Source organism: Chiroxiphia lanceolata, chromosome 5 (genome assembly GCF_009829145.1).
Source record: "Chiroxiphia lanceolata isolate bChiLan1 chromosome 5, bChiLan1.pri, whole genome shotgun sequence".
NCBI lineage: Eukaryota > Metazoa > Chordata > Aves > Passeriformes > Pipridae > Chiroxiphia > Chiroxiphia lanceolata.
In genome coordinates this window covers 24,725,329-24,745,944 of record NC_045641.1, presented here as the reverse complement: position 1 = coordinate 24,745,944, position 20,616 = coordinate 24,725,329, and the positions used below count along the sequence as shown (strand labels likewise).

Genomic DNA, 20,616 nt, shown 5'->3' with positions numbered 1-20,616 from the left:
CAATTTAAGTGAAAATTTTTCTAATAAAATTTTCCTAATCTTTCTAATAAGACTGAAGAAGGGATGCATGATCTGAAGATGAATGTATTAGTTTATTTTTATTTGGATTCACACAGTAGTAATTATTGTAGAGAAGCTATAAAGTAAGTTGAAGAAAACTCAAAGAAGTAGGTATACTGTAAATCAGGAGCAGATCTAAGCAGTATTGATATATTGATAAAGTAATAAAGCTTTCTCTCATCTGGTATTGGGATAGAGACTGATACATCACTCCCTGTGATACGGGGTGGAACCACTGCTTATTTTTCCACCATCTGAGCCAATGCCTACCTCATCATCAGACAACAGGAAGGGCATTAGAACAAACAAACTTAGGACACCTTGAAGTCACAAAGAAATAATTTGGGGGAGAGGAAGTAAATAATTTTTTACTGGTGAACATAAACATGAGTGTCATTTATTTGAGAATTTTTAATTCATGATGTAGGAAGAATGTTTGATTTGAATCTATACAGCTTAACATCTCCCCTTACCCCTCCTCTTCCAGAACTGAAAACAGAAAGCTTTATTTACCTTCAGCGTTTGTCTCCTGCTTATTCCATGACTGGGAGGACAAATGGCCTGACTTTTTGCGAGGACTTGTGCTCACTTTTCTCCAAGAAGCATTCTCACCTCTTTTCCTACTACAGTTTTTGTAGCTTGAAGCCATGGACAAAGGAAAATTTCCTCCCTTAAAATCTGCTATATAATTATCTAGCTCTGAAAGAAACATAGAACAGTGTTAAGAAGAATTGCCTGTTGCAAATGGTTCTTCTTGGACTACCTTATACAACTACTCAGTTTAAATGACTGTAAATACTTTTAACCCGCACTTCCCATCAGAACTAGAGTAACATTTTGTGGAAGTTTTAAAAAAGGAACCAAGCAGTTAAAAGCCCCAGTTCAGCAGTGTACAACTACTTGCTTTTCAGACAGTTCACTGTTACCTGTTCTGGGTAGAGGACAGCCATGCAAAACAGCTTTATTTAGCAAGATACTGAGAGCAGCTTTAACAACAGCCTGTTGCCCTTGGCTAGGGCTTTTTTTGGCTATTGCTTGTCCTGGTAGAGATGTTCTTTTCACAGAGGCTCTGGACAGTATGGCTTCTTGAACTCTGGGAGCTATCACAGCATTCCATAACTTGGACATCCACCTGTAGGCACAAAAACAATCTCTTAACTTCAGAGACAATTCTCAAACCCCAAGATTTTATACTTTGGGTATCAGATTTTGCATTTTTAAGAAGCATGTATATTTTGGACTTTGTATTGCACCCCATTTCAGAGAGGGACTGATTTTATTTAAGGTAAAGTTTGTTTGTTTTGTATTAAACTATTTGATCTAACTTTCTTTAGGTTGCTTTGGTGCTTTAGCAAACTATTTACCTGATGCTTTTCCTCATTCAGATAAAGACTGTGAAACATCCTTTCCACTTCAAGGCTACAAAAAAAAATGTCCCAGAAAGATGCATGCTTATATATATATATATTAAAAAAAAAAGTGCACAGAGAAGTTTCCATGCTTGCAGGTGTTCACTCCTTGCCTATTTGCTGCCAGCATGGGAAAAAGGAGATATTCACTTATGACTGTCCTCCTTCCAGTATTCTTTCACTTCCAAATTCATTCAGTTTACAAGACATTTCTATCTGTACAGCAGTCATGCTCTCACTCTCCTTCTGTTTATTGATCTATGGTGAACTGTGTTACCAGGATACTCTGGATTTTCCAGATTATCTGCTTTAGAGACTGGGTCTGATTACAAAAATTTGACTCAAAAGGACATGGTTCTTCTAGGATTTTTGCTTTCTAAGAGAGAAATATTATGATATTTTAGCACAGAAGTGACATATTTGTGTTAGGAAAAAATAACAGAGTTCTCTGGGGATAAAGGTTAGGAATTTCAGACTTAGGGCTCAGCTCACATCTACAACTGAGACAATCTTTTTTAGATCAAATCCAACTCTTTTTGGTTTTCCTTATACCCTCTTATAGGAGGAAGATGGTACAGTTAAGTCAGATGGTTTGTATCAAAGGTCTGTAAGAAATTACAGGCTATCATGCTGTGTTCAGCTTCGCAGAAATCCATTCAGAAAAAGTGAAGGCTAAAATGTTTTACTTAAGTGGACTGTTTTGTTGAATACATTGATACACTGATGCCATCTTATTACCCAAAATATTATGATGATTTTGTTGTTGTTGTTTTTTTTTCTTTTTAGTTTTTTGAAATTAGAATGCATGAATCATTTGATAGATGTATTTTTGGTCAGTTATGAAGCATAAAATTGAGCTTTTATGGTATATAACCATGCTATAAAGTGCTTTTATAAGCTTTATAAAGTTACATTACTTAAAAAATAATTAGCACAGTTGTTGAGATATGATGTAAAATGCACATTGGAGATATTGCTTGAAACTTCCTTTGCATAATGGTGTAGATAGTATTAGATGTAGCTACAGTTTGCTTCTGCTAGCTGAGTTATGCTACCAAAATAAACAAGTGCTTTTATTTTAGCCGTAAGGAACTCTCTCCCTCAACTTCTGCCTGTGAAAGCTTTTGACATTTTGCAATATTACCAGTATAAATGATCAGAAATGAACACTGCAAAGAGAAAACTCTAATTGAGCCCATTCTAATCTAACAGTTAACAACTGATGGGCTGTGCAATGCCATGCTCCCTGAATAAAATTCAAATCTAGTATTTAAATTCAATTTTAAGTTTGCACTCATCTTGATAAATTCCCCATTCTTGAATATAGCTGATACTTAGGAAAGGTATAGCACAGCCCTGCCTCTGCAAAGTGAAAGTCGTTGCTGTTAGAACATCAACTTTAATTCCCTTTAATTCAAAACCAAGAAAAATACATAGCTAAAATTTTCCTTATTTATTCACTTTACTCACCAAAACATGTGATGCTACATGAAACACAGCAGGAAACAATTTCCTGTCACGCCTTCTCACTCCCTTCCCTGCTGCTGCTTCTTCCTCTTGCCTCATGCTGACACTGAGCCCAGAACAAACCCAGTTTGTAGATAGCTGTCTACTGCCTCAGTGAATTGGACTGACTCAGTGAAGCTTTAATAAATGCAAAAAGCAGCAGAACAGCACAGTGGAGAGAAGGGGCAAGAGGACAGGTGTGGTTTATTAGATCGAAATAACAGCAATCAGTGAGCTGCTAATTAAAAGCTATTTATTGCTAATTGGATGGCCACACTGTTAGCCATCATGCTGCTAAACTAAAAGTGTCCAGTTCACTGGAGCTGTGCTTTTTAATTGTTTATTAGTGGACAAAAACTACATTAAAATGAGGAGTCAGATGGCATATGACTACAATAAAAGACATTTTAGGGTTGTGCTCAAAATAAAGCATTTGTGAAAACAGTCAAAGTTACACTGAGGAGAAATACATGTATAATTAAGGCATCTAAAGAATAGGGGTTTTTTGCCCTCTATTAATGCCGGTGCAGTAAATAAATAAATGATCAAAACATTTCAGAGGACATGATTCAAGAGGGAGATGGGAGATAGATACTTTATTCTTTTTTTATTTCCCAGCACCCATAAAATTTCAAGTCAATGTTATATCCACATTTAGACTTTGATAATTACACTGAAGATTAGATAATCTGTACTTTTTTTAAAAAAGGAAAGTGAATAAGCAAAATGTATCAAGATCTGCAGACAGAACATGAGATGAGACAACCACTGCACATGTTAAGCAAAGGCCCCTGGAAGAAAGGTCAGGGAGAAAGGTCAGACAAGGAACAAACGTGGGGTGACTCAGGAGAATACTCTGAAGGCCAGTGAGAAAAGTTATGTCACGTATGCAGAATCGAATATTATTCTTAGAATTCTGAATAAGTTTGAATCTTAATTAGGGGCTTATCACCTTTCTAATATAGCCAAACAACATCTTAGTGTGAAATTAATATAATCTAAAATTCTGTTACTGTTTCTTGTATCATTTGCTAGCATTTACAGTTGGAATGTGAGCAGATGTTTATGCAATTGCAGGCTAGAAAAGCCAGAATTTTCCTCATTTTAAAATATTTTCTTATGTTACTGGACATCTAACCATATGTATAACTAAATGTATATATCTGCCTTATTTACTAAGATAATGTATCTGTGAAATTGTAGGTATGTTTTAAAATTATACCAGGTATTTAAATGAGTGAGAAATCATTCTCCAAACTTTCTTCATATACAACTTCAAAAGGAGACTCTACCAACTTGTCAGTCTCAGAATTCTTGAATCTTGTAACCTCTGTGTCAGAAAATAACTGAAAGATCACAATAAGACTGACTTTGGGAGAAAACACAACTATTAAATTTGTAGTGAGTATCTAGTTGGCACTGAACAGCCTCAAACAGGAAACTGAAATCTTACTTGACTGTTGTTTGGCTGTGCCCTGGCACCACAGGACAAGAGAAGAAATGTTTTGGCCCCATAAGTGCTTCAGGTGCTCCTAGACGTGATAAGCAAGAGTTCAGCTGGTGCCAAACAGCAAGAATCCAGTCTATGATCTTGCACACAGGATCACATGGAGGAGGTACTTTGCCTCTGAACTGCAGAGAGAAAACATGTTTGACATGACATAAGACCAGAGCTGCAAACGCTTTCCTTGAAACCCTCAGGTTTGTGGGGTTTTTAACTCATGTATTGCTATTACAAAAATTAGGAACAGTCAAAAACTGGTCAAACCTTTTTAATGGAGTATATTGAAGTCTTGCTGTATTAAAACTTATTTGCCCAACTACACTTTAAAAGACATCTCCTTATCAATAAATTGACATGCCTTTACTTTCTTGTGGGAAACTGAGACACAAATTTTGGTAGCACTGCTTTTCTAAAATATTTAGGATACCATATCCTACGCAATGCATGTGATATAAATAAGGTATATGAAAGAACATCCAATCACACTGAACAGGAAAGTCTGATCCAGATATATGCTCAGTGGATTTCCATATTGATTTTAGATTTAGTAGCAATAAAGGAAAGATGCCTGTTTCTAAGACTTAAATTTTTTAGTATGCCTTGTTACAGGTGAATTATTTAATGCCAGAAAAATCTTCTGTTTCCTCTGACTCTGAATTACAGTCTCCATCATTCTAATCCTAGTATTATCCTCTGAAACAGTTTAAATTAAAGGAAGCATCAAAAGACACAGCAGGGATAGTAACTGACAGCACCAAAGCCTGAGCTTCTTAACAGAGTCTACAGGTGAAGTTAATGTAGAAAAACATATTCCCATATATCCTAATAGTTACAATTAGGGAGAAAAGAGATTTTCACCCAAAACCATGAATATTAAGGCACAAACAAATTATCAGAACACAGAGTAAAGATCTTTGAAATAGTCCATTGTTCAAAGAGTAAATGTGCTTTTACTTTCCTTTAGATTTTTATACCATACTAATCTTCTTTCTATGTTTAACTTTGGAATCCACTATTTTAAGTCCCATACCAACAGGAATTTGAGTTTGCATATGGCACATGTATGTATTATAAAAAAATGTGCTAGCACACTGGGCATTTCAATATTTAATTAAGGAATATACAGGAAGACACATGGTTTTTTCTCCATATAGAAACCATTTGCATATATGCTTGAGAGAAAATAAACTTAATGAGATTACTCCCCAAATTCTGTTCAACTTCAGTCAGAAGTAGAAACCTATTACATTGTCAAATTCTAACCTATGAGACTAAGGATTTCTTTTAAGCCTAAAAAGCAGCCTGAAAATGACACCTGTTACATGATGCTGCAAGTTCTTGTAGCCAAAGCAGTTTTAGCAGAATAAGTCTGACCCAGACTGTGACTGTGAGCAAGCCAGAATACCCCTGCTTCTGCTATTGTCTGCATTGCTGCATTTCTTGGCTCAGCTGAAGACAGTCCTCTCTGATCTTGAATGATCTGTGATCAAAGTGTTTCTGTCTTTTTATGAAGAGGCTTAGATCACTAGATATTCTCCACTGTAGGCTCAAGAATACAACCTTTCTCCTCATGAGGATAGAGAAGAATTCTGCTACATATTTTATTGCACTTTTCTCTGGTCTGTACCTCATTCCAACACTACACTCTATCTGCAAGACACCAGCTACAACTGACCCCAGAACATGCCTACAAACAATGGCCACCCTCTCCATCCTTGGCAAGGATTGTGGTAACCATTCATACTCTCAACCAGACAAGCACTGACAATGATTCCAGCTTACTGTGCCTGTATGGACTCAGAAATAAATAACTATGCAGCTGAAAAATGTAATGTAAGAAAAGTAATCTATTAAAAGTTTCATAGATACATTTCACATGATTCTTTTTTTGTATTTTCTATTCCTCTTCTTGTGATTAAAGAATACCTAGGAATGTTTCTAAATTTCCTCATTTTCATAACTGAAATGTACAGTTACTACACACTTCCTCTTCAGGATTTCTTTGAATCAGTAAGCTTTTATACATGAGAACTGTGGCAAAGGGTACAGGAGATGACATCCACAAGGATAACTAAGATACATCCAGCTGAACACTCAGAACTGACAGTAGGTCTCTTGTCCCACAACAGTACTCTTTATTACTGACAGTGTTTTCTATTCATAGAACAATCTCCCCTTTTAAGCCTGTTCAAAACTCTGTTGCCAAGATTATTTTCCTTTGCAGCTGTTTTGATTAAACTCCCCCTCCCTATGTCTAACACTGCCTGACTGTCTGCAATAGCTGCTATCACACTGGAATGTTTTTTTTCCAAATAAGTTTCAAAAGTCCACAATTCCTCTTTTGCCTACATCTTTCTTTTAATTTCCCATCTCCATTTATTTGTTAATGTTAAAAGAGTCTTCCCATCTTTATTCTCTTTTGGAGAGGAGGGAGAACATGGAAGGAAGTAGGTGTGGGGGGAAGGTGGTTTTACGATTATTTTACTTCTCGCTCTTTTGCTACGATCCTGTTAGCAATAAATCTAAGTAATATCCCTACTTTCAGTCTGTTTTGACTGTGAAGGTAATCAATAAGTGACTTCTCCCAGCTGTTATCTCAACTCATGAATCCTTTGCTGGTTTTTTTTCTCTCCTCTGTCCAGTTGTAGAGGGGGAGTGAAAAAGCAGCTTTATTGGGTATCTGGCGTCCAGCCAGAGTCAACCCACTACACGGCATTACCATGATAAATATTTCACAGACCTGGTGATGAGCAAAACTGCTGAAGCTGATTCAAGTTCTTACCTTGCTTATAACTTTTCTCCTTAAAATCTTTTGAAGCAAGCCACGCATTGGTTCCCCATCCCACCGAAGTTGAACCCAACGGAAATGCTGCTGAACCAGCAGGTCAGAGCCATGAAGATGACACTTTGCAATTGTCCCCAGTAAAAAGCAGTTTTCATGAAAGTAAAAAGCACCAGAAACTCCATTTGCTAAAAAGGAACCATAAAAACACTTTACTGAAATACTCAAACCTTTGACATGATTTCATATGAAAGCAAGAAGCAGTGACATAGTTAGAAAAAAAAAAAAACAAACCCACAAAACACCATAAATTAGCTTTAAAACATGCTATCTCTGTTAAGAACAACTGTTCACAATAAAATATAAAAACAAACAAATTACATTTTTTCTCCTGTTCCCTGTTTGTCATACAACTGTACTGTAGTAAAAACATTTCTCCATCTCAAGTACTTTAAATACCTCTTTGAATTGTGCAAGGATTTTCCGAACTCCGATTCTCAAGAGCTGCCAGAAAATCTCCTAGTAATTCAGACAAAGAAGCTCTCTCCAGATTTTCTAAAATCACAATGGTTGTCTTGTCTACAGAAGGCTGTTTGACAGGGATCAGACAAGCTGAAATATAAAAATCCCATTAATGTTTACTTAGGAAAATTGACATTTAGGTGTACAGTTTTTACTGCAACTAATGCAACAAAGGATTTTTAAAAAAATTTTTTCCTCTTAACATGTTCACAGGAGCAGACCGTATATGTTCAAAACTGAAAGCATAAAATCAAACAACAGAAAAAACATCATACTGTATATTAAGAAAAAAAATGAAATCTATGATTAAAATAAATTCTTGAAATAGCTATAATGGGATCTTCACAGATGTTCACAGACAGGAAAGATTTCAGCACACTGAAAATAAATACAACAGAAAAGATAGTAAAGACCTCTGAAAACATTTTTTTCCTTTGCTGTAATACATCTTAAACTTTTAACATGTACTCTTAATACCATATAGTGATAAAAGGTTTCAGAATAGTCCATGTTTATAAGAAACTTTATCATTCTATTTGTTTGCTACTATTTTCTCTTCAAAACTTCCTTCAATATCTTTAAGAATCACTCAATCAGAGCTAGTATGAGGCACAGTAGCATCTTAATAGGCACTAAAATAAGGTATATACTTTTTTTTTCACATTTCAGCTATTTTCCTTTAATTTTCCTGATTTTAATATATTATTGCTTAAAGAACACAGGGTTTGCATGTGTTCCTGTAACACTAAATCCCAGGTGAATACTTCTGTAATATATCTATAAAACAAAACACTCATCTTGAGTATATTGTCCCTTCCATTGTTTCAGAACCTTTTGAAGGTGGTACTAAAAATGGTCATTAAGGAAACTGACATGTAAAAGGGCAAAACTAACAGCATCTGACTGTATCTGACCACTGCTTTTTATTTGCGGTTTCCTGACTATTACTGCCGTGTTTTACTAGGAGGATACAGCTTGAGAGCAGGGAAGACAGGTACTTCCTCTGTGTCTGATAGATCCATTTAGAGAGAGGAGGAGTGTTCTCTTAGGAGAGGAAATGTAGCAGAACAATGAGGCAAGAAGCAGGCAGAAAAATGAGAGACTCAACCAGCAGCACCACACTGAAATGCAAGCACAGACAACTAAGAGTATGTTGCTGATAGAGAAGAGCAGCTTTCCTAAGAGGCACTAGCCAGTAAACAAACCAGACTATTAGTGACATTCTTGCCTGCAAGCCAAACACCAAAGCCTGGCTGATTTCTGACTAAATGGTCTCTCCTCTCCCAGCAATGTGATGGCACTGAAGATGACATGTAGGGAATAATCACTGGCATAAGCTATCCTCCGAACTGTGACCAGGAGTTCCTTAGAGAAAAATTGCCACAGACTAAAGTTACACCAGGAAGTATGTGCACAAACAGAACAGAGCACTGCATGGCACTGTATGACCTGATGGGATGGCTCTGCTTTTGTTCATGAGCACAGACATGGTCAGAGGGGATTGTTCAGTTTCTTGCAACCTAGAAAGACAATGAAAGCTACAGGATGAAAGCATACTTGAATAGAGGTCAACTGCAGAGCAGGTTGAAGACAGCAATTCAGTCTCACTGAACTGTAGTTTTTTTCTATTAAAAAGTTAGTAATTCTACAAATAAAATATTTGCTTATGACATTCAGATTTCTCTTTTTGTTTCTGGTCTGCCCATATGGAGAAGCTGAAATAACCTTACCACTACTGATGAACAATTCTGCAAGCTGCTCCTTGGAGAAACCAGCATCCACTTGAACTTTAACGATCTCACATGTGGATCCCGCAGCCACTTGCTTTTGCTGTGTTGAAAATTTATAGATTTGGTGAAATAGTGAAAACTCTGATTTATAGATTAATTTACTTGATATGTTTGTGTAAATACCTTCATGCAGGATGCTATCTGATATGCTATATAATCTTGCAAACTTCCTTCTGGACCATGGAAAATGACACTGCGGTATTGTTCAACCTACAGATAGACAATAAAATATTCTTGAAAGCTCAGACTTGGATTATTTATTTTGTTTTTACCTAGATGACACACAGCACCTAACAGACAAAATTCTTTGCTTTGCACTACTGGAGTTGATAATCCTTACTATATTAGTTTCAAAGTAGACAATATTTGCATACAATATCTTGGGAATATATTGATAAATTTATATCCTAATTTGTAAAACTACCTAACAAGGTATTTTGTCATAACAAATTTTAAAACTTGAAAAATTCATGTAGGAATAATGAGTTTAGGAATCGCAAATATTTTCTTAATGTGGAATTAAAATATGTATCGGAATGACGTCAAAATCATCAATGTAATTCACTGCCAACTTAAGGACTTAGACTGAGGACTTTATTTCCAGTAGAAATGGGATCATGTTAACAATATGGTAGAATAAAATATATTTTATTTATCTCAACTGTAAAATTACTTTATCTCTAAAAAGTCAGTAAGGGAATACACTCATATCACTGTGCAATATCGCTGAATACAGCAGAAACCTGAGGCATTACAACTCTTCTAACAACACATACTATCCAAGGACACAACAAAAATTATGCAGATTCTAATCTAATTCTGATTTGATGCAATGTTAAAACAAATGATCTATGAAAGCTAACTCTTCTAATTAACCTTATATTTTGAGGTATTAAACAAACTAAGAGTTACAGGAGATATCGATATAAGCTAGTAATAAAATTCAAGTTTCAAATCATTCTTATGTGAATGTTATTCTAATTTATTTTTCCCTCAAAAAGTGGAATGAAATAACTCCGGAGAGCAATAAGATATCACAGACCTTTTAATATATTTTTTAAGCAGTTCAGTTACTCAGATAGCAGCTATTTAAAGAAGAAAGTTAATGCCCTCATGAGACTAAAGTTAAAGGGTAAGATTCAGGGGGACTTTATTTTAAAATACCAGCTTTCATCCCATTCAATTTTTTTAGAAGTCTTGACGTTCTTTCATGGAGTAAAAGAATGATTTTTTTTTTAAGTCAACACCATTAGAGAAGTATTTTTATGAACAAATAGCACACTGAAAGAAGCTAGCTTAGTACTGACCAGGCGTAGGTAATTCTGGAGTGTCTGAAGATGGATCATGGATGCATAAGTCACACTATTTAGACAGCCTTCTTGAGGTCCTTAAAACGAGATACGCAAATAACTTTTCTAAATCTCTCATGTTTTACATGCGTGTATGACAGATACATATGATTTTCATGCAGTATTCTACAGTAAGCTCCTAAAATTAGAGGCTATGTAAATTAAAATGCTGAATAAATGAAAGGCATTTACCTAGCACCATAGATTCATGGCTATCCATGACATAAGCAATACGGATACTACTAAATAACTGAAAAAGGTAGTAGGACCTTTTATGCAAAAATATGCCAGCGTATTTTCTAAATATTGTCAATACTTTCAAGTCTAGTTAAAAAATTAATTAGATACGATATTTCTGAGAATCAAGTAGCACTGAAGAAAAAAACCAGTAGCAAATGATTCTCAAAATTCTCTGTATTTTATACAGAGTGTCTTAACATTCAAAACTGAAAAATTATGATTTGAAAATTACCATACAAAAACACTGTGATATGCTCAGCTCTGTTGTTCTTCAAAAAGTCCCATGGGGGCTGGGAAAAAATCTGACCTGTTGACCATGAAACGTTTCCTGTTAAAAAGAAAAAATAAAAGAAAGAGATATTCCCTGTATCTATATAAAGTGTCCTATGCTCAAATATATTCACTTGCTTATGAAGATTGTGTGCATATGCTAACAAATTTGACAAACAAACCAGTTCTATGTATGAGATGTACTAAATCACACTATTATTTGATACACGACTGAGGATACTGATGTCTTCTGTCAACCGAGACACATGTTTAAAATGTTTAGCAGCTAGCCTGTCTTTACATCTTTACATGTAAAATAGAGTAAAATAGGATATTTGCCCAGTCTAATGTGAATAGGGGTTTTTTTGGTTGATGGGCAGGTAGAAGAAGGAAGGAGATTTAAGATGAGCTACAAGAATTTTCAGAAACCTACACAACTGTTACTACTACCACCACAATTCAGCTGATTTCTCACAATTTTAAGTATTTCTCTTTTTTACCTTGATAAATGAAGTTATATAAAACAGTAGTTCTGTTTACCTATGCCAATGATTTACAGTCTGTATTTACTGTATATTCTGGATGTACTGTAAAGATGCATTGTGGGCTTTGCTTCAAATTGCTTTCACAGTAACACAGAATATCTTGAATTGGAAGGGACTCACAAGGATCATCCAAGTCCAACCCCTGGCCCGGCACAAGACAGCCCCAAGAATCACACCCTGTGCCTGAGAGCATTGCCCAAACACTTACTGAGCTCTGGCAGCCTTGGTGCTGTGACCACCTTCCTGGGGAGCCTGTGCCAGTATCCAAACACACCCTGGGGGAAGAACTTTTTCCTGAAATCCAACCTAAACCTCCCTTGACACAGCTTCAGGCTGTTCCCTCGAGTCCTGTCACTGGTCACCACAGAGATTAGTGTCTGCCTCTCCTCTTCCCCTCACAAAGATGTCGTAGACTGCAATGAGGTCTCCCTTCAGCTTCCTCCAGGCCGTACAAACCAAGTGACCTCACCCACTCCTCCTATGGCTTCCCCTCAAGGCCCTTCACCATCTTTGTTGCCCTCCTTTGGATGCTCTCTAAGAGCTTAGCATCTTTCTTATGCCGTTGAACCCAAAACTGCACGCAATATCAAGGTGAGAGTTTTGTTTCACCTGTGATACTGATTTCTCCTCTAGAGTACTAAATTGAGTAAAGGACTAATTAACATAGGGCCTCATGGTCCCAAGATTAAAGTGCTTAATGAATTGTGCCATAAACACAGATAAAAGTAAAGAATGCTTTCATGCCAACAGTATTCAAAGGTGCATAACTAGTACTGGTCTTTCTTAGTCTAAGCTTTAAAAGATCCAGAAATCTAAAGATACTTTTATCTTACAAGATTTCACCAATTTAAGAAAACCCCCAAGTTTTGCTCTTATATTACACCAATATTGATACCTAGTTTGACAGATAATATACTGCTTGCACTGAGGCCAATATTGGATTCTGCAGCACTGTTAAATGACAGGTCTTCTAGGCTCCTCCATCCATCAGAAGCGATTGCCTGGAAATGGTTTGTCACTGCCTGACTCACTGCTTTTGAAAAATCATCCCATGACGTCTGCTTGCGGATATTTAAAGCACATATTGTGTTTTCTGTATCAAATTCCTCTGTACCCCAATGGGCTAGTTCAATGCCACTGACTGAAATCCTTACAGGTACATTAAGAGCATCTGTTGAAAAACAAAATACCAACAATGAGAAAAACTGTAAAACTCAATTTAAAATAATCCCATTATTATAGACCAACATCTAATATTACAAAGGAAAGCTACAAAATAACTCCTGCTATAGAGAAGCAAATGGCAAAGAGCAGCACAGATCACTACTACAACATCAAAGCAGTGATGAAAATATCAAGGTACCTATCTTTAAAAACAAAACAAACCAGGATTATTATGCTTAAATAGTAGGAAGCAAGAAAAAATGTACTTTTTATATTTCCTCTTTACAGACTAGTTGCTTATAAATTAAGACAGATGGTGGACAGTGTCTTAATATTTTAGTGTATTATTGTTGTGCACATTTTTATTACCAATTCAGAAAAGAATTTTCTGGTACTAGTGCACAAGTGGAAAACACAGCTGAGCCAAACATCTTTAAATAAAAAGCTAAGAGCTAGGAGAAAAAATTCATTTGAAAGTGTATATTTTATTTGGTATAGAATAAATTGACAAAATATTAAAAAGGGAAAATAGGAAATTTACATGCACATTCTAGAAACAATGAAGTTATTTTAAATCCTGCTCTTTGGAATACAACTCAATAGAAGCAGCAGTCTCTGGGGACCATTTAGGTTACTAAAATTGAAAAGGAAACTATCTTCTAATTTTCATGTCAAAACAATACCTTTCAGAAATTATCCCTGAAATTAAAAATAAGTACACTATTATAAAAAAAATCAGCTTATTATGAAATCTTGCAACATGATCTTGGTTTTGCTTTTGTGTTCAGAAGCCAGATCTTCAGCTGATACAAACTGATGAAGCTTTTCTGATGTCAGAAAAGCTCTGATTTAAACACAGTAGCCTACCATAGGGAAAAGATTACTCAAAGGCATCCTTCAGATGTGGAATTGTGAGAAATGTATCAAAGGCTTGCCCTTCTGATGGCTGGACCTCAGGGAAATGAGCACAGACTGTAAGGAGTACAGAGGGTTCTCCATGAGGAAACAGGCCCCTAGGACAGAGGCACAGTATATATCTAAACTTCACTGCATGTGACCTCTACAGCAGAGCTGGCAATCCCGGCCCCCAGTCATTCCGATCTCTGGCAGCACATCGTCCTGTCCTACATGCATGTAATTCCTTACAATGAAAACCTTACTGGACTGTGATGAAGGTAGAGAATGGTACATACACATCTTACCCAAAATGCAGTCCTGGCTTTTTAAAGTGAATAGAAGAGAAGGGGAGACCAAAGGTTCTGACCTGATAAAAGCAGTTGGATCCATGACAAGCATGACCAGAGAAACAGAATGCTAAGACTGATGAAAATAATACAAGCATTAATTTAACAGGCTACAGATTCAGCCATTACAAATTGCCTTCAGTTCGATAAAGAAGATGACCATGGAGAAGCTTCTATCAGAAAGTAAGCTGTTCCCCTCTGAACCTGCAGTAAAATGGTAAGAACTGAGATTTATAATAGCTGAAGAGGAAAGTCAGAAGCAGTAGACAGAAAGCTTTGCTAATTTGTTGATAATCAGGGAACTTAACTACCCACATCCCTATATCCCACAAAACAAACACAAAAGGTAGATAAATAAAAAGCATACAAATCTACAAAGACAATACTTTTCACCACACAGAGAAATATAGATATATTTTTCTCTGAATATATAGATATAAATACGTTGAGATATATACAGAACTAGTGAGTGGATGGATTAAGTCCTGTCTCAAGAAATACACAGGTCAGTTTGCTCTACTGAATTTTGAGAAAATTTACAGAGAAGGAAGAAGATAACAGGTTTCAACTGAATAACTATCTTCTGACAGAAGTTACTGATGTTGGAAAGAAGAAGTTGTTCGATGTTGTCTCTAAGACATTTTTGATGAATCAAACAAACAATCCCCTCAACAATAAACAAGTGACAAATAAAACTATATTTTAAAAAGAGATTCAGATGTGACTAGATGATTGTTTTAGCCTGAAGAAATTTGACAGTTATCCACTACTAAGTGACTACTTCTGCAAGAATCTGAAGAAAAGATAAGAGGAGGATAATAGCTTTGGAAAAAGTAATTCTGATATTAAATTCAGAAATTTTAAGAGAATATGGATGTTTGCACATGTACAATATGTACCATCTTTTCAAATGGTTTAAAAACAAAGATGAGTCATTTAATAACCTCAAACAAAATGTAATCATATGCTTTTGCTAAATTTGAAGAATAGAAACTTGCTAGCTTAAGGAAATTTAATATTGTGGTGCCAAAGAAGTGACAACTACCCTTTCCATATTTCTCATTTTTGTCCCACAAGTTCTTTATTAAAAACATTTTTATATAGTGCTGATAGCATTTACTTACTTAAGTTTTCTAGGAGATGTTTGCAATCATCAGTGGCAACATCATGCAATGTTCGATTACACTTATCTTTTCTCTCAGCCTCTAGTCCACCATGGCTACAAAGGATTTCTAGACAGTTCTGCAAAGGTAGGAACTGTATTATTTGCTTGTCCATTTGCTGCATTAAAGTCTTCTACCAATATGCAGTTAGACTCCTAACTGATATTCTTACAGGTACATTTCCAAAGATAATCAGCTACGGAGTTTCTATGGATGAAAATCCAAATGATGTTACGCAGGAGGTTGAAAACCAGAGTAAAAATATTTTATAGCAGACCTGAAAGTCTCAAATTATGATTTTGAAAAAGCAGAACATATGCAGCCAGGCTTCTACAGTCTCCAAGCTGATCAAATGCTGATCAGTTGAATTAAGAAATTCCTAATATCTGGCCACTAGTTTAGGTATTCATAAGGAAATAGAAGCCCATCTACGTAACCTGGTTTGAATATCTTGGGCTCAATGTTCAAGCAACATCAAATAAGCAATTCTAAAGTTTAATCAGACTAATAAATGAATCTATTTAGATAGCAATCCATAAAACCAATTTTCACTTTGCAATTAATCAAGTATGAGTTTCTATCACGCCTCATATCTCATTGGGACACAGAAAAATAATCATTTTAAAATCACCTTGCAAGCCTCTTCTTTGACAGGTAAACCTGAATTTCTGTAAGCATAGTAACAATGCAGTGAAATAAACCCACATTTTTATTAAGTCAGAGTATAAACATCTTGTGAATGCCAATAATATGATGCCCTCTTAAAAAAAGTCATATACTCATCAAAAGGAAAAATCATTAAAATTTATTAGAAAGATTATATCATATAAGTTTGGATTGGTACAATCATACTGTAAGATGTATAAAAATACTAAAGGTCCCATAGCCACATTTTTTTAAAAAAAAGATGCCAACAGAAGTTATACTAGTTAATACTGTATTAATAATCTCTGGGGTTAAGCACAGCAGGGAAACAAAACCTTGAAAACACAGAGAAGCAGCTATTAACTATGCTGATGCAGAACAGTGGCTTCTTGCAGTTTTGGCTAATGTTTTGTAGTTGTTCTACCAGAAACTTTTGTCAGTATATCTGACATCCTGAGACATTTCATAAACATAGCAGTTATTCAAGGTATTCACCTGTGAGGTGAAATTTTACCAGGCTGTAGTTCCAGCACTTGCAATTGCTTTTAAAAAATGGATTAGTTCACTAAGTTTGCCAGAAGAAAATCAAGCAGAAAAAAGCACGTATTTTCCCTCCAGGTTAGTTCATTAACACTGACTATCAAATGGGAGCAATGAATAGCAAAGACAGCAGAAGGCAGAGGACTGAACTGTGAGGCTGAATGTGGGAAGTAAAGCAGGAAGAAGTGGGTCAGAACAAAGAAACAAGCCTATTTCCTTAGTAAAATGAGGATTTTTGTTGGCTCTGTTGCCTATGAAAGAACAGCTAAAATGTCCTAGCAGAAAGCAACTGTAAAGAATGGCACCTATCCATCTTGGAACAAAAATATGCAAGTGCCAGCACTGCTTATATGCAGTTATCATATGGTAGAATGAATGATATGCAGTGTAGATAATGGATTAGAGAATGAAGGCAAAGTGTTAACAGCACTTGAAGATGGCTATTTTAGCTTTTTAATATCCCAAACATACCTCAAGTCAATAAACGCATTTAATCAAATACAATTTTATAAAGTCTCTGCAACATTAAAACCAGCAATCTGCCTGCCAGCTATACACTGCCTTCATCACGTAAGAGACTAACCTCAAACAGTTGACTTGGAGTGTGCTCAGAAACTCAAACCCTTGACTTATTAATGAAAGATATACATGAAGACTTCCAGTGTCAGAACCTTCAAGAGATCACCTCAAAGCAACTTTTAGACAGAAAATGAAACCTAGCTTCCAAGTTCCTGAGGACTATCTTATTGCAGAAAGAGCCAACATATTGCACATTAAGTATTTGCAGACTAAACTCCATTTAAATTCAGATGAGTGGAAACCAGAATAAGAGTCTGCACCTGCCTAAGAGACACTGGTAATGGAACACTGACTTTTTGTAATGCAAAATACTGAATAAGCAGTGGCTGGTCCCTAAAAAAACGTAACTTAATAAAGTGAATCATAAATCTGTATCTATTTTGAACACATCATAGTACATTTATCAGGAAAAAAATGAACATAATGACAGATACTGAACTAGGCATGTAATCACAAGCTGAGTTTTGAAGTCTTAGACTATATTTTCTTAAAATTCACTCTCTTCTGTGTTTAGCATCCTCCATTTTCTTCCTGGGTAAAAATTTCACAGTAAGATCTGTCTGACAGCTGTCATATAAAAAGAAGTCCTTTAAACAGTCAGTATTAGAAGTGCATGGCTTCTGATGTCAAAACCTTCAAGTAATATTCAATTTCCAGAAATCTTCCTGTTTGTCATCAGTAAAACCTGTCAGGTCATTCTCCATGTCATCAGTTAACCCAACCCCAAAAAAACATACTGCCTGCCAAAAAAGGCTGCCTGAAATAATAAATTAAACAACATATTACTGCACAAATCTGATACTAGAATTGCTTTTCCTCTCCTTCCTACCCACAGGAAAAACTGTGCATAGCTAAATCATCCCTACCTGTAACTGGAAACTATGCCCACCTAATGTACATTCGTAAGTACATGACACCCATTGAATTGGCATTCAGGGTGGTATTCACCTCACCTTAGCTTTGAAAACCTGAATCTCAAGTAATGTTTTGTCTTTTTACTGTTGTCCACAAAGAAACAAACATTTAAATAGGAAAATTCACCCCATTTGACACCTAGGTTCTGAGGTAAATTGTCCACTAGTAGTATACTTCTATCTTTGTTAAATCAAGTGTGCCAAGAAATTAGATAATAAACTTCGATTTGACATCTAAATTTTAATACTTCAAAGATAAAAGAATTTATCCTGCCTAAATTCTATCAGGTTACTGTAACTTTTCACACAGACTGACCTTAAAGCCTTTTGATGCTGCTATGTGGGCAGCAGTCCAACCCTCTTTGTCAGCATGGTTGATGAGATCTGCAGAAACAACAGGCTTTACTCTAGTGCTGTAGTCATCTTCTCTCTTCTCCAAATCAAAGTAGTCTAAATTAGGCTCTGCATCTGTCAAAGAGTTCCTGCTGTTTGGCTCTCCATAGTACATAAGGAGCTTGAGACTTTCAACATTACCAGAATCCACTGCTGCGTGAATTGGTGACCAGCCATCCTAAAAAAAAACAAAATCAAACAGCACACTCCCACTAAATACATAGAAAAATGCTTGCAGACATATCAGCAATGAATCTGAACAGAAGGTTCTGTTTGGAAATTAAGAAGATAAGCAAGGGGGGGTGACATAATAATCCTCTGGAAAAACTGTTGCTTGTATGTTTTTGGGGTGGAAGAAAGAGAAGGAAGAAAATGTAACAGAAAGAAAATTTAACAGCTTTCTCCAAGGACAGCCCAACAAATAAAGTCTCCAAAATTTTTAGAAGAGTCTAAGTGATACAGGACTTAGATGCCGTTAGCAAACTGCTTTCCTATCATGTATTAAACTAACACGATTCTAACTATCAATATTATTTCATTTTGCATTAATCAATCAATCAGTTTCATGGTTTTGACATCACAACTTTCTCTCATTGCAAGTCCAATATATTTACTTTCCAGATGCAAAATATATGAATGATAAAAAATTTAGTGTAATAATTACAGGAGGAGTAGAATGTTCTGTGAAGCTACTACTCCTTGTGCTGTATTTTTGGACAGCCTACCACCCACATTTATTGTCATGTTTACATAAGAGTCTTAAGAAAGCACCTGAAAAAGGCAATACATAGATGTTAATTTTGAGACAGTCCTCCTCCCCTTTCTCCTCTAGATACAATTTTTTTTTGCCATTTCTCTCATTTGTGATATATGAGATACTGGCAATACAATACTGGCAAAAAAGTTCTGAGGTGTTGCCCCCTCAAGGACAACAATAAAGCAACCTAACATAAAAAGTGGAAGTAAATCCCTATTTTCACTTCTCCACTTTAAAAATAAGTCAGACCAAAAAAGTTCTGTTTTACAAATGCAGCGCTGGAGAAAAGTCTGCAGCAAACTGCAGGTAAAATCTGAAATATGTAAAATGATACGAAAGTCACATAATTTTGGAGATTTTAGATAACATACGGTTTTTAAAAAGCCAAAAAGTATAATGAAAAGAACAAAATACTATTTTCGAATTACACAATTTATTCCATCTTTAAAGAAAGCTTTAAATAAATATTTTAAAGTAAATATTCAGTACTATAAAGGTACTTTAACTTTACGAACTATTTTAACTTACATGGGTTTTTACTGTTCGATCTGCTCCACCTTCCAACAATATCTTAACACAATCATTATTTCCATTTTTACAGGCCAAGTACAAAGGTGTCTGTCCTCTTTCAGCAGCATGGTTAATATCAGCCTGATACATAATTAATAATTCTGCACACCTACAGCAAACAATAAAACAGTAAAATTGTCTTATATTTTACATCCAAAACCTCTTTATAACTTAAAACATTTAAATATTTTAATAAAGTACTGATTCTACAGATACAGATCTACTTGTGATCACCCCACATAGACAAGCATAAGATATAATTTTATATGATAGGTATAAAGACAGGTTACTTTAAACCTGTAAATCTTAAACTACTGTAGAGATATTTAAAAACTGTAAATGTAAAACACTGAATTTCACAAGCCTGATAAGCATTTGATGACAGTTGCTTAAGAAAAACCTTCAGCTGAACAACAAAAAAGGCATTTAAGCAGATGCTTTCAATAAATTATAGTTAAATCCATTTATACCTAAGAATGCAACAATAATGTAATGAAAAAAGTACTAAGAATATAAAATAGAATAACAGCTGATAGCCAAAATCTCAAAGACTTCACTTACTTGACATGTCCCTGGGCAACTGCTGAACACAAGGGTGTAAAGCCATTTTTATCAGCAGCATCAACTTGTGCTTCTGCAGTCAGCAGCAATCTCACACAATCTAAAAATG

The 20,616-nt window shown here is 35.5% G+C and overlaps 1 protein-coding gene across 2 annotated transcripts in view; it reads right to left on the bottom strand.

The window, feature by feature from the left end:
* Nucleotides 1-20,616, bottom strand: part of CTTNBP2 (cortactin binding protein 2) — a 77,965-nt gene that overhangs the window by 8,094 nt on the left and 49,255 nt on the right. The window contains exons 6-19 of one of the 2 annotated variants that reach the window (XM_032688673.1): nucleotides 20,508-20,607; nucleotides 19,905-20,055; nucleotides 18,543-18,797; nucleotides 15,510-15,627; nucleotides 12,873-13,148; nucleotides 11,395-11,490; nucleotides 10,881-10,960; nucleotides 9,697-9,783; nucleotides 9,514-9,613; nucleotides 7,721-7,873; nucleotides 7,262-7,449; nucleotides 4,429-4,607; nucleotides 987-1,192; nucleotides 574-759 (exon numbers count right to left, since the gene is read on the bottom strand). In XM_032688673.1, coding sequence (XP_032544564.1) covers nucleotides 574-759; nucleotides 987-1,192; nucleotides 4,429-4,607; nucleotides 7,262-7,449; nucleotides 7,721-7,873; nucleotides 9,514-9,613; nucleotides 9,697-9,783; nucleotides 10,881-10,960; nucleotides 11,395-11,490; nucleotides 12,873-13,148; nucleotides 15,510-15,627; nucleotides 18,543-18,797; nucleotides 19,905-20,055; nucleotides 20,508-20,607 — 2,175 coding nt within the window. The remainder of the gene's footprint in view (nucleotides 1-573; nucleotides 760-986; nucleotides 1,193-4,428; nucleotides 4,608-7,261; nucleotides 7,450-7,720; nucleotides 7,874-9,513; nucleotides 9,614-9,696; nucleotides 9,784-10,880; nucleotides 10,961-11,394; nucleotides 11,491-12,872; nucleotides 13,149-15,509; nucleotides 15,628-18,542; nucleotides 18,798-19,904; nucleotides 20,056-20,507; nucleotides 20,608-20,616) is intronic. The other variant, XM_032688674.1, reaches the window with a different exon arrangement.